Source organism: Capricornis sumatraensis, chromosome 5 (genome assembly GCF_032405125.1).
Source record: "Capricornis sumatraensis isolate serow.1 chromosome 5, serow.2, whole genome shotgun sequence".
Classification (NCBI taxonomy): domain Eukaryota; kingdom Metazoa; phylum Chordata; class Mammalia; order Artiodactyla; family Bovidae; genus Capricornis; species Capricornis sumatraensis.
Genome location: NC_091073.1, coordinates 56,360,955 through 56,377,591, shown reverse-complemented (window position 1 = coordinate 56,377,591; position 16,637 = coordinate 56,360,955). Strand labels below are relative to the sequence as shown.

The window sequence follows — 16,637 nt, the reverse complement described above, 5'->3', positions numbered from 1 at the left end:
GTGAGTGCAATTGTGTGGTAGTTAGAACATTTTTGGCATTGTCCTTCTTTGAGATTAGAATGTAAACTGACCTTTTCCAGTCTTGTGGCCACTGCTGAGTTTTCCAAATTTGCTGGCATATTGAATGCAGCCCTTGAACAACATCATCTTCTAGAATTTGAAGTAGCTCAGCCATTTCAAATCCTAAAATACCCTAGAAAAATCCCCTAAATTATCCACAAACTGTATTAATGTATGATTTAGTACATAGAGTTACATATGGTAGTTTTTACACATTTAAAAATTTAACCACTGAGTTACACTCAGGAAGAATGGTAGTCTATATTGTGAAAAATCTGAAAGTTAAAATATTCTCCCTTTCAAGATAACTATAAAATCTGAAGCAGTAAGTTGGGAAGCTGGGGAGAATTCAAAAATACTTTTGTTTCCTGTAGGGCTTAAACTCTGTTTTAGTATTCAGTCTTTTTAATCTAAATACCTGTTAATATGTGTGATGGTTGGGACATTAAAGAAGACAGAGTCTCTTCTCCCTTGGGTCAAAATTGGTGTTTAAAACTGAAATTGATAGGGGGAAATTGCACTAAAGTCACTGGCTCCCAAACTCCTGTACAGTTTACAGAGCCAAGAATAAATTATAATTCTGAGAGAAGTTTTTCACTTACTGTTTTGAGTTAAATGCCTTACAAATGTATTCATCAGAAAGACCCTTGAAGAGTATATGAGTCCTATAAATTGCTTTTGTAAGTCTCATTGGAAATTAATGTTGAATTGATACTGGAAGTGGGAGATACAAGATATGTAGGTTTTAACTACATATAGGAGTATGTTAGTGTTAAAAAGGAATGAAATATTTGAAGGGGAAAAAACCTCATATGTATTTGATTATTTTTATGCTATTTTTGTTGATAACATTAACATCAATAATTTCATGGATGCCACAAAGGTTAGAAATGCAGAGTCATAATCTTGTCAAATTAGTGCTTCCCAAGTGCTGTTTCCCAGATTGACTGTTAGAATCGTTACAACATAGATTTTTGGTCTTAGTTTTCAGGAACTGATGTGTTATCTGGGCAGGAGTTCTGACGTGTATACTGTTCTTTGTTTTTTTTAGACTCCCACTCATCACCCATTGTTCTAATGTGTGGTCTGACTTGAAACCACATCCCTTAAGAGTAGTTTTTATTTTATTCAAATTCTTCTCTTTCTTTCATAGTATTCTACATATGATAAAAGTGTGAACTTTTTTTTCCAGAGTGAAGATAACAGGATCAATAGATTCTGCTTTTAAATTATTTTCCCATTTAAATGGGAGAAGAGACACTACTGTGCAAAACCACTGTTAATGCTTGTGCTTTAAATACTGAAGATACAGGAATCATATGTGTCAAGTAGAATTGCCAGTTTACTTTGTGAGAAAGAAATACCTATAATTGTAAATATCTTTGTTTTAGTTTTTCAGGCAGAAGCTTCCATTGTTTAAAATCAGTTAATTTAGAAATTAAATTGGAATTGTACTAGTGGTTAGTCAAAGAGATTTTTTTTTTTTTTATTGTGACCTACTGCTGAAAAGAGGTATGTGAATAGGCAATATTTTTTCCTTTGGAATAACTTTATATTTTTATTGATTCGTAGTCATTTTAAAATTTCTAAAGTGCAGAAGAGAATCTAGAATCACACAGAATTCTACCCTCTCTTCTCCACTGTTTGAATAAAATACTTAAAACATTTCTCAATTTATACTCATGTATATAACATTACATAAGTTAGTACTTACTATGCATGATGAATTTCCTCCTTCCTGTTCATTGTATATTTATTTCCATGTTGATAAATGCATATCTACATTATATCTACTAGAAGCCCAGTTTTACACTATAAGAACTATTGTCTGTTATATTTAACCAATTTCTTAAGTTATTTGTGTTATTTTCATTTAATGAAAAAATTAGGATACTTTGTTATATGTATATTTTATGATAGCAATTATGTACAATAGCCAAGTGTGTAGGGAAAATAATGAAAGAAAAAACACCAAGACTAGAGTAGAATTTTGTTTGGTTTCTGGTGAAATTTTGTAATTTTTTTTTCCCAACTAAAAATAGTAGTTCTGTTTTAATGATTAATAGATAAAATGTCTGCATAGTTGAGTCTAAAATTAGGACAAAGTTAAGAATCAACAAACAAAATGAGATTACTCAATCAAGTAAAGTAGTTATCTATATCCAACTAAACACATTCGTCTGTCATTGAACATGAGATGTCTGAGAAACAAAATGCCTACGTCTGTACTGCGTTCACAAGCCGTTTCTTGTTTTAATCACTTTTTCCATAAACCAAATACATTTGAGACTCATGATAGTATTGTCACACTAAGAGGCATAGTCCTCAGTCTTTGGCAGATCTGTTCACATCATCTTTTTGGTGTAGGTTATCTTCACTTTATTCTTTGGAGACACAAAGAAGAAAGTTACAGGTACAGGTGGTTACAGTCTCAGTCTGCCTGCATTTGAAATAACATATTTTTATTTCATTCCATCTCCTATTTCCTTTCCAAAATCTTTTCTTTTCTTATTAATACCATGATGTGTTTCTGTGGTTATTTTGGTCATCAAGGTAATATTTTGATCTTCTGTACATATTTTGGGGGGTGGGTAGGAGGCTAATACATGACTGAAATAACTTAAATTCAGTCCATAGAAATTTCAAATATAGGAAAATAGTAATACTGAAAACATAATGTTTGTTTTGCAGATGTTCGGTTACTACTTAATAATGATAATCTTCTCAGGGAAGGAGCAGCCCAGTAAGTATTATGTATTATATTAACATAATTAAAGTGACATGGGAAAAACTTTTAAAGGGGTTTTTAGGTACTAATCCATGAAACAGATACATGTACATCAAGTTCATATATATGTACTAGATTAGAAGAGAAATATTTGGACCACAGAGGGATATAGAGATATAACTATAACATGAAACTTGGTATTCATTGTGTGTGGCTTATATACTTAAAACTACATTTTGACATTTGCACAGTTGGATAAAACTATTTTAGAAACTTTGATTTTTAAAATTGTGATACTTTCAATTTTATGCAAGCTTAACTTTCTATTAAATGCTTGATCCTAATAGATATTTGAGAAGGACCGACTACTATATAGCACAGGGATCTATAGTCAATATCTTGTCATAACCTGTAGTGGAAAAGAATCTGAAAAAGAATGTATATGTTTGTATTACTGAATCACTTTGCTGTACACCTGAAATATTACAGATCAACTGTACTTCAATTTAAAAACTAGATTTTTGAGGGTTAGGAACTTATTTGTCTATAAATACCTAACATAGTATCTGACAAATGTTTACTTAATAAGTATTTACTAGATTTGTGAGTAAATCAAAGAATCCCTAAGCAGTTCTAAATCTTAGTATATCATCTTTGGACCAATGACCACAATCATGACTTGCCACAACTATCTTAAGATTTCAGAGAAATAATTTGTTTTCTTTTCTTCTCTTACCTCCTTGAATAAGGCCTGTGGACCCATATTTAACTAATTTCTTTACTCATTTGAAAATGATGAAGTTAAACTTTAAGGTGCCTTACAAAGAGTGTTCAGTATCCATACAGCCACTTACTTTCATCTTAGAATACTACCAGAATGTGAAATCTTGACTAATGGAGAAAATTTGCTCTAATCCTTTTTTTGTAATGTTTGAAGGCTTTATCAAATAAATTTGTTTTTTAGAGTTAATTCTAATGAAGGTGGAGGTTCAGCAGACTTCTAGACATTTCTGATTTAAATTCCTGTTATCTTTTCCCCATTTTTTAAATTGAAATAGTTGATATACAATGTTACATATGTTATAGGTGTACAGCATAGTGATTCACAGCTTTTTAAAACTATATTCCATGAGTGATTACTGCAAAATGCTGACTATATTCCTTGTTGTACAATATATCCTTGTAGCTTATTTATTTTACACATAATAGTTTGTGCTTCTTAATCCCCTGCCCTTTTCTTGCCATACCCGCTTTCCCTCTCCCCACTGATAACCACTAGTTTGTGCTCCATATCTGTAAGTCTGTTTCTTTTTTGTTATATTCACTAGTTTGTCCTATTTTTAGATTATACGTATAAGTGATACCATACAATAGTTGTCTTCCTCTGACTTACTTCACTTAGCATAAATGCTCTCTGTGTCCACCAATGTTGTTGCAGGTGGCAAAAATTCAGTACTTTTTATGGCTGAGTAGTATCCCATAGTACATATTTACTGCTGCTTCTTTATCCATTCAGCTGTTGGTGGACACTTAGGTTGCTTCCGTATCTTGGCAATTGTAAATAATTCTGCTATGAACATTGAGGTGCAGGTATCCTTTTGAAGTAGTTTTTTTGTTTTCTTCCAATATAAACCAAGGAGTGGAATTGCTGGGTCATAAAGCAGTTCTGTTTTTAGTTTTTTGAGAAAGCTCCATATTGTTTTTCACAGTGGTTACACCAATTTATATACCCACCATCAGCGTAGCGGGGTTCCCTTTTCTCCACATACTTTCCAGCATTTGTTATTTATGTTCTTTTGGATACTAGCCATTCTGACAGGTGTGAAGTGATATGTCACTGTGGTTTTGATTCACATTTCCCTAATGATTAGTAATGTTGAACATTTTTTCATATGCCTGTTGATCATCTGTATGTCCTCTTTGGAAGAAGGTCTGTTCAATTCTTCTGCCTATTTTTTAATCAGGTGGTTTTTTTTTTTTTAAACTACGATTTGTATCAACTTTTTATATATTCTGGATATTAATTCCTTATCAGTTATATATCATTTGCAAATATTATTTTCTGTTCATTATTTTGTCTTTTTGTTTTGTTGATGGTTTCCTGTGCTGTGCAAAAGGTTTTAGGTTTAATTACGTTCCTTTTATTTACTTTGCTCTAGGAGATGGATCTAAAACTAGTTGCGATTTATATCAAAGAGTGTTGTCTATGTTTTCCTCTAGGCATTTTATGATTTCCAGTCTTACAGTTGGGGCTTTAGAGTTTATTTTCATATATGGTATTAGAGAATGTTCAGATTTTATTGTTTTCCATGTCGCTGTCCAGTTTTCCCACACCACTTACTGAAGAGACTGTCTTTTCTCCATTTAATGTCTTATCTTCTTTGTCATAGATTAATTGAATATAAGTATGTGAATTTATTTCTGGGTTCTCTACTCTCTTCCATTGATCTATATGTCTGTTTTTGTGTCAGCACCATACTGTTTTGATTACAATAGCTCTGAATTAGATTGGCCCAAAGGTTCATTTGTGTTTTTCCTTAACATCTTATAGAAAAAAACAAACCTTTTGACCAACCCGGTGTTATAACTCTGAAATATGAAAGCATGATTCTTCCAGCTCTGTTCTTCATTCTCAAGATTGTACAAGCTGTTAGGGGTCTTTTATGCCCTGTTATCTTTTAATAGCAATGTTTATATATTATTTTTTATTGTGGGAAAAATATACCTAATATAAAGTTTAACTTTTTAATGTTTTTTAAGCACACAGTTGTTTGGCATTAAGTACATACACATTTTGTATAACCATCACCACTATCCATTTCCAGAATTTTTTTTTAATTTTCCAAAACTGAAACTCTACAATTTCCCATTCTCCCCTCCTCTTAGCCCCTGAGAATTATATTCTATTTTCTGTATGAATTTGACTTCCCCAGATACCTCTTATAACTGGAATCATACCGTATTTGTCCTTTTGTAACTGGTTTATTCTAGTTAACAGAATGTCTTCAAAGTTCTCCTGTGTTGAAGCATGTTAAAACTTCCTTCCTTTTTAACACTTGCTGTGTGTGTTTTGTGGATGAAAAAAATGTATAAACATTTTGTTTTTTCATTCACCTGTCAGTGGACATTTGGGTTGCTTCCACCCCTGTTAATGATTGACGTGCTTAATAGAAATAAGTTTACTTGATATCTTTGACTTCAGTCATTAGTTTCTGAGTGAATAGCCTCTTATTCCTAAGTTCTTTAAACCTTTTAGATTATATATCCAAGTAAAATTTATTTTCTTTCTTACAGCATATAGCATGTTGACAAAAGTCTTAAAAAAGTAAAGGAAATGGACATTGTTCATGACCTTTTAACAACAGTACTTTTCAGAGTAATTGTTTCCTCTTGAGTTCTCTGTGGTAAATAAATGTGGGTTGTTTAATGTAGCTGCAAAAATCAGTGAATTTTTTTTTAAGTTAAGGAAATAAGAAACTTGATTTGTTGAAAAAAGTTTTTCCTGTGCAGAATAAAGTTTAATAAAGGTCACAAAAATATTCATAATTATATAAGTGTATAAAATAGCCATACATTTGAATAAAGTATGAAAGCATTGAAATTTTATTTATCCAAAGGAATGTTTATCTGATGTTTGTTACTTTTAAATAAATTGAATTTCCTTGGAATGTGAGCTATATTTCTCTTCTGTTATAAACCAAATTTCAGGGACAGGACGTCCTGGTCCATGTTTTAAGAGGTATATACATTAAATGCCTGATATTCTAATTTTTTAAGATTAGTCTTTGAGGAAATCAATACCTAGTGATAAAAACAAGATGTTTATAAGTATGACTTCAAAAAACATCAAAACCTTGAGTAGAAACATCAGTTTTTCTTGCATGTGGTTATAGTTGCAGTAAATGATTGCTAACTAGATGAATAAGGAGAGAAAGTATTGATTCTTTTTGTTGACTTCAGTTGTAATCTTTGTACAGAATTTCTCTTTATTCAAATTCATTTTGCAGATTTTTGAGGTTATCTGTAAAGTACAGAAACACACCTTAAATCATTGGTTGACTTTAGAACTGTATTACTCTGATTTATACTGTCCTATGAAATAATTTTCAAACAAATATTGTGTTACCCCGCCTCATTGTTCCCTTTATTCTAAATTACTTTTGAAGTATCTCCAAACCTGGTTTCATCCTCAAAAGTTAATGTATCACCTGTCCTTGAGACTGTCCAGAGCTATATAACATAAGTTTGGAAAGCATTATAAAAACATTTAGAATGTAGCCTAGTGGCAGTTTCATCAGAGTAAGTGCATAGCCATAGTCCTGTTGCTGCTTCACTTTCATTTTTTGATATTGAATTTCTTTAATATAAGCAGTCTCTTTCTCTGTACTTCTTTTCCACCTTCTGCCTTTTTCCTATTGCTTTAACTCTTTTAATTTTTTTTTAATTTAGTTTTGAGAAATTTCTGTCTTTTTGTAAGGGGAAAAAAACGTGGGTTTTCTTAAAAAGTGGCTTTAATTGGACATCTTTGCTAAAAGGCATAAATTCAGTATATTTCATAGTAAAATTAGGCATACTGAAGACTTGGTACTCCTAAATCTAGAAAACTTTGAAATATCCAGAAATAGCCTTTTATCTAACAGATGTATGAATACCAGACTTTACTGTGATGATGAGACAAATAAACCTCTTAGGGATTTCCCAGTGGGGAGTCAGACATGTTCAGTTTCTAGCCAACTGAAGAAAGTATAGAGGCATATTGGAGCCCAATATCAAAGGCCTTTGGAGCCCAAAGGAAGAAATTTAAAATTTCTATTTAGAGATGATTTTTGAGCTGAGTTTAAATAATGAACAGAATTTGAATAATAGATAAAAGAAATTAGTGGAAATACATGGTGAAAAGTAAAAGATGTGAGTGACTCATAGTAAAGGGCATAAAAATATCTTAACTACAAGGAACAGGTGACTTAGAAATGGGTGATTGGGCTGTAGGGGCAGAGAAATTATTGGTTTCAGTGTGTTTAACAGAGTGCTTAACACCTAAATATTTGCATGGATGGAGAGGTAGGTAAATGGATGAAGAGTGGGTAAATGGAGTGTTTTCTGAACTAGAAGGAACTTTGGAAGTCATCTAGTTCAAACCCCTCTTTTTGTGGATGTGATAAGTGAGGCCTATACTAGCTAAATATTGAAAGCTGGATGTCATTCATCAGTTTTTATAAAGCCATATCTATATAATATATACCTAATATAAGATCAGTAGTGGAGAATTACATTTTTATTTAACTTGTCATGTGCAGTGCAGGAGACTTTTATTGACAAGTGAATTGTTTGTGATTTTTTTAAGAGCATTAAATACATAATTTTAAATAACCGACCTTTTTCTTTTTTAGTGCATTTGCACAATATAACTTGGACCAGTTTACCCCAGTAAAAATTGAAGGGTATGAAGATCAGGTATGTACATTTCATATAAACACAAGATCTGCTATTCTTTATTGCACTTATAATGGTTAATGTATCCTGCAAAAATTGTAAAGTGGTATGTTTTTTTAAAAAAATTTTTTTAAGTGTTTATTGTAACCATAGCCAATTAGGGGCAAAATAATTGAAAATGTAGTTTCTTTTATTGAGACCAATAATGCTATTAGCAAAAAGTCCCTTTTAGAAATACTCAAATATAATTATTTTAAGCTTTTTTAAGATAATTGCTTTAAATATACCTTATTATTTTTTATAGGGAAAAAAATCCTATGTTAATCCAAAATCTAGAATATATATTAGTAAGATTTATGTCATAATTTGGTTACTCTGCAATTCTACAGTTGTTCATGTGAGTAACTTAGCATTTAGTAATTATTAAATCTTTTCTTTCCAAAGTGCAAGTTGGAATTGCTAAGCAAAGAAAAGCCACAAAAAGTCACTAGCATTCTTATTTTTCATTTTTTGGTTTAAAGTTACTAATAATTGAACAGTAGTTATATTCATATTATGCTTACATGAGGCACAATTTATAGAAAAGATGAAGAAGGAGCTCGTAGGTAAAACACAACAGAAAGTAGTAAAAGTCTCAGTGGCTAATTAAAGCTTGCATTTGGCATTATGTAATATGTGGTCCCCTAGTTACAGGGGAAACAGAGAGACTAAACAAAAGATGACTTATAACTGAAGGGAAAAGGTAAATCTGGATAGGTAGATAGGAAGACAAATAGATTTATGCATGTATGTAAATACACACATGTATATATAGAGGCTTATAGTGGGTTTCATTTTATAAAGCTGTTAGTTTTTCTTTCCCCTTGGGAGATTTTGGGTTTGCTTTTTTAACTGTTATAAACAGTACTGTGCTGAACTTCATTATACCTCTGAGCACACGGACCATTGTTATGTTGAGGTAAATCCCTAAAAGATTGGCTAGATCCAGGGAGTGCATATTTTTAAAATGTTGGATAGCTCTCAAATTTGTTTTATGAACCTATCATAATTTTAATACTTAAACCTAATAAATATAAAACAAAAAAGCACACTACACTAATCTCTCATATGACATAAGACTGTAGATTTCAGAACTTTTAAAATATTGACAAATAGAACCCAGAAGTATATCAGAAGAATGATATGCTGAGACGAAATGGAATTTATTATGGAAAGTAGAAGTGGTTCCAAGATAATATATGGCTCTATCAATTAGCCAACAAGTCTTATGATATATCAAAGGACAGTGAAAAGGTGTTTGAAAAATCCAGCAGCTAATCCTCATTACAAAAACCCTATGTAAAACAGAGGTAGAAGAGAACCTCTTAAATATAATAGGCTGTTTAATAAAAAACAGTAGTATTGACTTCCCTAGTGGCTCAGACGGTAAAGCGTCTGTCTATAATGTGGGAGACCTGGGTTCGATCCCTGGGTCAGGAAGATCCTCTGGAGAAGGAAATGGCAATCCACTCCAGTACTATTGCCTGGAGAATCCCATGGACAGAGGAGCCTGGAAGGCTACAGTCCTTGGGGTCGCAAAGAGTTGGACACGACTGAGCAACTTCACTTAATGTGAAATAGAAAACTATCTAGATATGCCAGCTTGTCACCATCATTATGTATCATAAATGGGAGGGTCGCAGATAAGACAAGAGAGCTTTTGAAGCAGAGAGAACTCTTAGGTGACATGATTTTTATATTAAGAAGTAGTGAGAAACTCCCATAAATTAACCTCCCAATCAAAAGAACCTATTAGACTTAAAAGAATTTTGTGAGATGGCTGAATTTAAGGTAAGTATACAAAATGCATTAACTTTCCTCTATTGTGGCAAGTAGGGACTTTACACTAGAAATAATTGGAGGGGGAGAGGTTTCATTTTAAATAGTGTTAATACTGAACATGGGGCTTCACTGGTGGCTCAGCAGTAAAGAATCTGCCTACCAATTCAGGAGATCTGGGTTTGTTCCCTGGGTTGGGAAGATCCCCTGGAGAAGGAAATAACCCACTCCAGTATTCTTGACTGGGGAGTCCCATGGATAGAGAGGCCTTGTGGGTTGCAAAGAGTCAGACATGGCTTAGTGACCAAACAACAAATACTAACATAAACCTTAACAGGAAGTGCATGGGATTGTGAAGAAAGTGATGGATATCTTCTTGAAAAACATAAAATAGTTTCTGAGCAAATAGAAAAGCATAGTGAATTCCATTTTAAAGTAGAAAGTTAAATTATATAAAAACTAAAATATGAATTTAATGCAATTTGATTTGAATCCTGATAGTTTTAATTGGTCAAAATTTTCATAAACTTTATATGAAAACCATGCTTAAAAAAACACTTAGAAAAATGTTTTTTAAGGTGGTGAGAGACAGTTGTATCGCTTGATAGCAGAAAATGCTTTACAGCCAGTGTAAAGTCATATCAGAGTGATATTGTGCAGACAAGCAGATCAGGAGAGCAGCGTATCAAGTTCAGAATTAAATGAATATTTTTATACATAACAAAGTTATAATTTGGACAGGTATAAAGGGTATTGGTACAACTGATTTCTATCAACTATACAAATGAACATCAAGTGGATTAAAGATTTGTAAAATGACTAGAATTTTCGGAGGAAAGCATCTACATGTGTAGTTTAAGGGCAAGGGAAACCATCTTAAGACTGGAAACCTAGAAACTGTAAAAGAAAAGACGAGCATTTTGCTGCTTATCAATTATTTTAACTGTAGAATAAAACAAATCACTGTAAATAAAGGAAACTTGCAAGTTAATAAGAAAAAATCACTCAGATGAAAAATATTAAAAGGTACTTAACTCACAGAAGAAAAATTGGTCCACAAACTTGGAGATATTTGGACTTAGCCAGAGAAATATAATTAAACTAATGAGATATATTTTATGCTCATCAGACTGAAGACAAGAACTCTGTGCTTGTTGATGGTGATAATATGCAGGGAAACATCTCATTTATTGTTCTTAGAAATATAGATTATCACAGCTTTTTTTCAGAAAGCAATCGAATTATGTGTTTAAAAATATAGACTTTACCTACTGTTCTCACTGCTGAGAATCTAAGAGAAATAGAAGCATCCAGTGGAAATAGAAACATTAGCATGTTACATATACAATAATACTTCAACATTTTTAATGTGCTTGATCCTCCCCCCCCAAAAGAAAACAACCTGGAAATAAAGAGATGGTCCAACATAGTGGAATGGCCCAATAAATTACGTTGTATCTGTATCAAGGGATAGTATGCAGCCATTTAAAAGAATGGTGAACAGTTTACCAGTTGACTTTGAAGGATTTCTGTAAGGCATTGATGTTGAAAAGAACCACGTGCAGAAAAGTATGTGTGCATTTTCATTCCTTTTTCATAGAACAGTGACCAAATAAAACCCCTCAATGTGTGTATGTGTGTGTATTTATCTGTATCTGTAGAATAACATGACTGGAAAAAATTTAAAACGTTTGCATAATTTATTTCAGAGGGCTGGGGGAGTCCTGATATAGGTATGGAGTCAAGTATTGGGAGAGTTGCATGGGAAAGAAAGAGTGAAAGTTTTAAAAACAAAGCATAAAGTATCAAATTTATGCATATATGAAGGAATATATACATAAATGAAGAAATTACTTTTTTTAAATTCAAAAGTCAATTGAAAACAGCTGTCAGTGATTAGCTTACTAAAAACAAGCAGCAGGCACTCAACAGTAGGTGAAATTGTGGCCCCAGGAGTAATGTAGGACATACTGAAGAGGATTCTAACTGGATTAAAATCATTCCTTGGTAGCCTCATTAAAGGTTATTACCAGTTCCTTAGTTTTGAGGAACTGGAGACTGATCATAAAAATAGTAACCTGTTCATAGGTCTCCAAAACCAAACCAAACCTGACTCCAGCAGGATATTAGAAGATGAATTTTTTCCCCCAGCTGGGTAGCTGGATGTTATACTGGGAGAAAATGAGATCCACTGATGTAAACTGAATAAGACCACCCTCACTATCTTTATAGTCTAATAATTTGAAGTATTTTAGTTATGCCATATGGTTAGATCAATTGATTGGAGTAGAATTATTTTATAGTTTTAAAGAAAAAGCTTAAGGAATGTATATTAGTATGACAGTATTTAAGTACTATTTAAAAAGAATTTTTTTTTTTTTTTCCAAAATTCTTGGCATCATCGAAGGTACTGATAACAGAACATGGTGACTTGGGAAATGGAAAGTTTTTGGATCCAAAAAACAGAATCTCTTTCAAATTTGATCACTTACGAAAGGAAGCAACTGATCCAAGACCATATGAAGCAGAAAATGCAATTGAATCTTGGAGAACTTCAGTAGAAACTGCTCTACGAGCTTATGTAAAAGAACATTATCCGAATGGAGTCTGCACTGTGAGTCATCCAGTGTGCACTTTTATCTTTTGTCCTTTGTAAATATGACGTGTTTTTGTAATATCTTGAAATTTATAGTAACTTACAGAATAGACATTTAGTAACAATATTTTTTAAGTAAATACTTCTGAGAATGTTTACTAGTTTTTTCAAGAAACTTTAAATAGTAAATCTGTTGTAATCATTAAAAATGGAAAAATGGTTATACCTTGAATTAAATCCAAGTAGTAATTCTCATATATTGGTTAGAGGAACATGATATGATGAGATTCTTTAATCTCATGTTCATGACTCATCTCCATCAGTTTACAGCAAACTTCTTTTCATTAAATTACAAGATCTTAAACAAAATTATTGGAAGTGAACTCTTCTCCTCGTGTGTTTTATAACCAAATTTCTTATATTTTTAATGTGGTTTTTTTTTTTTTCATAGATTTAACCTACTTTTTATTTTCAGGATAAAATATGATAGAAAGTAGGAGTACTTTTTTTCTTTCATAAAATTGTACCTGGTATGCTTTTTAGTCCCCTACATTTGTGTTTCTGTGATCTTCTCCATAACCAATGATCTCCTGAAATGCAAATCAAATTATGAAAATCTCCTCCTTAAAATTCTTCAAAGATTTTGCATTGCACTTCAGAAAGAGTCCAGACTTCTGGACATGGCTTTCAAGGCTCTGTGAACCTGGCCTCTGCCTACCAATCTAAGAAGACTGTACATCTTGGTTTATACCTTCTGTCCCAACTTTGTTATTATAACAATAGCCACCCCATTTCACTCTTAGAAGATGCCTGGTTAGGACAGAAATTCATATGGTTCCCTTAAGTATCTAACTCTCAGTAACTATTTGAAAAGTATAGCACCATGACCTGAAGTACCATACAGGTTCTTTAAGTTATAAGCATGTTGACTAGGATTCTTTTGGAAGAATAACTCGAGGATAAGGTGGTGTGGTTGAGTTAGAGTCCTCACTTATCCCCAGAGGATTGAAAGACACAAATTATTCATTACTTTTAAAACAGTTGGCAAGAGATGAAATATTAAAACATCAACCCATTACAGGCATTCTCTTAGTGAACTTTCTTAGTTATAAGTAAATTAACTTTCTCACTTCAGTCTCAGTACTTTTTTATTTTAAATGTCTAGAGAAATGACAACCCCTGAGATTGTGAAATATTTTTGAACATATGAGAGTACAGTTAGTTTTTTCCCAATAAGTTGTACTTCATCAATTATGAGCTATTTTATGATTCACTAAGAATCTGTGATTCAGTGTATAAGTACTTGTTTTCCTAGCTGCTATATTGGAGTGATGACCTACTTTGTATTCTTTTATATGTTCTTGCCACAGTTCTATACAGTTTTCAATATTTTATAGATGTTTAAAGTTGGACATTCTGTGGCCCTAAATTCACTCTTGTGTTTATTTTCTTTACCAATAAGGTATATGGTAAAAAAATAGATGGACAGCAAACCATTATTGCATGCATAGAAAGCCATCAGTTTCAAGCAAAAAACTTTTGGTAAGTTAAATTTTGTTTTGGGGAATTATGACATTGCTTATATTCTTTGTAGTTCTTGCTTTATTGATTGGGCCTATACCTTGTTTTTGTATGATTGACCAAGAACAGTACAGTATAAAACTTCGGCCTTTTGATATGAGAGAAATACCTGCTCTATAATCCACCCAGTCATTTAAAGGTAGCGGTAAATCTGTTGACACTCAGTGAAAAAAAGGTGGGAGAGGGAGGAGTATTTTTTAGAGTAGCAAGCAGCATTCTAAGGGAACATGTGTGCCTAAGAGCAGACCAGTTGGCAGGCCCATATGTTCATTCTGAGAAGGGGTTGTTCCTGAATGAGACTTAACATGGGGGAGGAAGACAGAGATACTTAATAAAGTGAAGGATGATCATTTTTGTGTGTGAACTTTAATGACTCTGAAGTAGATTTTTCATATGGATTGCTTTATGTCTGGTTGGCCAGTATGAGGAAATAATGACATGTTTTGTACAGTGAGGCAAATTACAATCATACCTTATAATTTCTGTACAAATCATTTGATTTTGCCTTGTACAAGTCCAGCTATCCAAAATACTGGTTTTCCCTACTCATCTTGAAAGTGGAAATGAAGTTACTCAGTCATGTCCGATTGAGTGACTCCATGGACTGTAGCCTACCAGGCACCTCCATCCATGGAATTTCCCAGGCAAGAATACTGGAGTGGGTTGCCATTTCCTTCTTCAGAAGATCTTCCCGACCCAGGGATCAAACCCTGATCTCCTGCATTATAGGCAGACACTTTACCGTCTGAGCCACCAGGAAGTCCTATTCATATTAGACCTTTATTAATCAAGTTGTTGGGCCTTTTTATTCTAGACAATCCTATTTCTTAGATCTCTCCTATTATAAAATTCTGTGGCCCTCCAAGACTTTGTAAGTTCGAAATTGAATGAAATCTTTACTTTTATCCCCATTTTTTGATACTACATGCTAAGCCCTCAGAGTAAGTATGCTTATAGTATTTACCTGAAGTATTTTAGTCTTTGACTTGTTAGCCAAGTTGGTTGGTGGTGTGTTTAAGGTCCAATAGCATGTATCAGTAACCTCTGTGGATCAGTTTTATCTATGGTCCAAGGTTGCTCTACTGCTTAACCATCACAGAAATAAATGTAAGGTTACAGGAACATTTGGAGGAAAGCAGATCCGTTATCACTGAAGGAAAATCAATTCAATTTGTAGATATATGCCTTCTTGACAAGCTGAAGTTTCCTAAAAGTTCTGTTGTATTAACTTACTTGTATGGCCTTAATATAAATGTATTTTGTCCATTTTAGGCCTAAAAACTTGTTGCATTGATTTACTGGTATCTTAAGAAATAAATCTTCACAAAATCACTATTAATTTATGCTCTTTGTGCCAGGATACTTATAATGAAAGCAATCTTGTTGAGATTTGGACTCATTACTCAGTTTTAGTTTAAAATATATTGAGAAATGTTATAGTAAAGTTACTAGTTTATAAATATAGTAAATTTGCTAGTTTTCAGAAACACAGTTTGTGTCAACATATATAAAATGAAAATGATGTTCTTGAATTTTCTAGTCTTTTTCACTTCACATATCTATCTAAATTTTTTTCTAAACCACTGTGAACATTATATTATTGAAGCTAAAATAAAATCACTTCCACTTTTTCGAAAAGATAATTTTATATTACATTCTAAAGTACTAGACATCACATATCGTAATATCCTCACTAAAATCTAAATATTTTGGTATAATGAAATTACTTCAGTTCACCTCAGATACAGATAGAATAAAAATCAGAAGATTCTAGTCATGGACATTTCTTAGATTTCACTAGAGATATTCTTTTCTTGGTCTCTACTGTTTTGCTAACATCCAGCAGTATTGGGGGCTTAATAAATGGTTGTTGAATAAATTCACATTTGTAATTAAAGCATTAATAGAAGAGAAGGGAAGAATATAAGCAAAGGCTAAGAAATCTTGGCTGTTTACTCCATTGATGAAAGGGCACTGTCTACACAGTGCAATATACTGTTCAGTTCAGTTCAGTTCAGTCACCCAGTCGTGTCCGACTCTTTGCGACCCCATGAATCGCAGCACGCCAGGCCTCCCTGTCCATCACCATCTCCCGGAGTTCACTCAGACTCACGTCCATCGAGTCGGTGATGCCATCCAGCCATCTCATCCTTTGTCGTCCCCTTCTTCTTCTGCCCCCAATCCCTCCCAGCATCAGAGTCTTTTCCAATGAGTCAACTCTTCACATGAGGTGGCCGAAGCACTGGAGTTTCAGCTTTAGCATCATTCCTTCCAAAGAGCACCCAGGACTGATATCCTTTAGAATGGACTGGTGGATCTCCTTGCAGTCCAAGGGACTCTCAAGAGTCTTCTCCAATACCACAGTTCAAAAGCATCAATTCTTCTGTGCTCAGCTTTCTTCACAGTCAGATTCTCACATCC

General features: G+C 33.0%; 1 protein-coding gene across 1 annotated transcript in view; it reads left to right on the top strand.

The window, feature by feature from the left end:
- The window catches only part of CAPZA2 (capping actin protein of muscle Z-line subunit alpha 2), a 57,381-nt gene that overhangs the window by 30,893 nt on the left and 9,851 nt on the right, over positions 1 to 16,637 (top strand). Inside the window, exons 3-6 of the mRNA XM_068972380.1 lie at positions 2,752 to 2,803; positions 8,179 to 8,242; positions 12,447 to 12,653; positions 14,098 to 14,177. Of these exons, the coding sequence (XP_068828481.1) occupies positions 2,752 to 2,803; positions 8,179 to 8,242; positions 12,447 to 12,653; positions 14,098 to 14,177 (403 nt within the window). The remainder of the gene's footprint in view (positions 1 to 2,751; positions 2,804 to 8,178; positions 8,243 to 12,446; positions 12,654 to 14,097; positions 14,178 to 16,637) is intronic.